The 511-nt window shown below is 39.3% G+C and overlaps 1 protein-coding gene across 1 annotated transcript in view; it reads right to left on the bottom strand.

Annotated features, from left to right (window-relative positions):
* LOC119590612 (SH3 domain-containing kinase-binding protein 1-like) overlaps positions 1-511 on the bottom strand; it is a gene marked incomplete at its 5' end in the record, with an annotated part of 21,139 nt that overhangs the window by 9,289 nt on the left and 11,339 nt on the right. Inside the window, 1 exon segment of the mRNA XM_037939290.1 lies at positions 122-234. Coding sequence (XP_037795218.1) covers positions 122-234 — 113 coding nt within the window.

The following is a 511-nucleotide window of genomic DNA, read 5'->3' as shown; positions in this document are numbered from 1 at the left end:
CCAAACTCATCTTTAAAGAGCTTTTATAATCATCACATCAGTACATATGGAGCAACAAAATATACTTGCCTGTTTGAGACCTTCGCTATAAAAAATACCCCATAACTAAATATAGACCTACGTTTTCCTTGAACACCCCCGATGGAGGTCGTCTCCGCGAGGGACCTTTGGGCCTCAGGTGCGTCACGTGCTTTAGGGGCTCTCCATTTGTGTCCAGTGTTAGGCTCAGGTCTTCTGCAATGTGGATGCACATTTTTAATCATTCCTTTATTCTAAAATTGGATGATTTAGTAAAAGGGTGTGTGATGAGGACAGAGAGGAAAGAAAGTGGGGAAGCAGCAGAGAAAGGAAAATACAAAAGAGAAGTAATAAAAGATGAAAGAATACAGAGAAAACATATTAATGCTTTACCATAGCGTATATATACTGTCCACTGTGGTTTTATTTGTGAATTATCTTTACATGGAGTACTCCACAAATGCTCAGGAGTAAAATAGAAGACCCTAGGTGA

This window comes from Penaeus monodon, chromosome 27 (genome assembly GCF_015228065.2).
Source record: "Penaeus monodon isolate SGIC_2016 chromosome 27, NSTDA_Pmon_1, whole genome shotgun sequence".
In the NCBI taxonomy this organism is placed as follows: domain Eukaryota; kingdom Metazoa; phylum Arthropoda; class Malacostraca; order Decapoda; family Penaeidae; genus Penaeus; species Penaeus monodon.
This window is presented reverse-complemented; position numbering and strand designations above follow the sequence as displayed.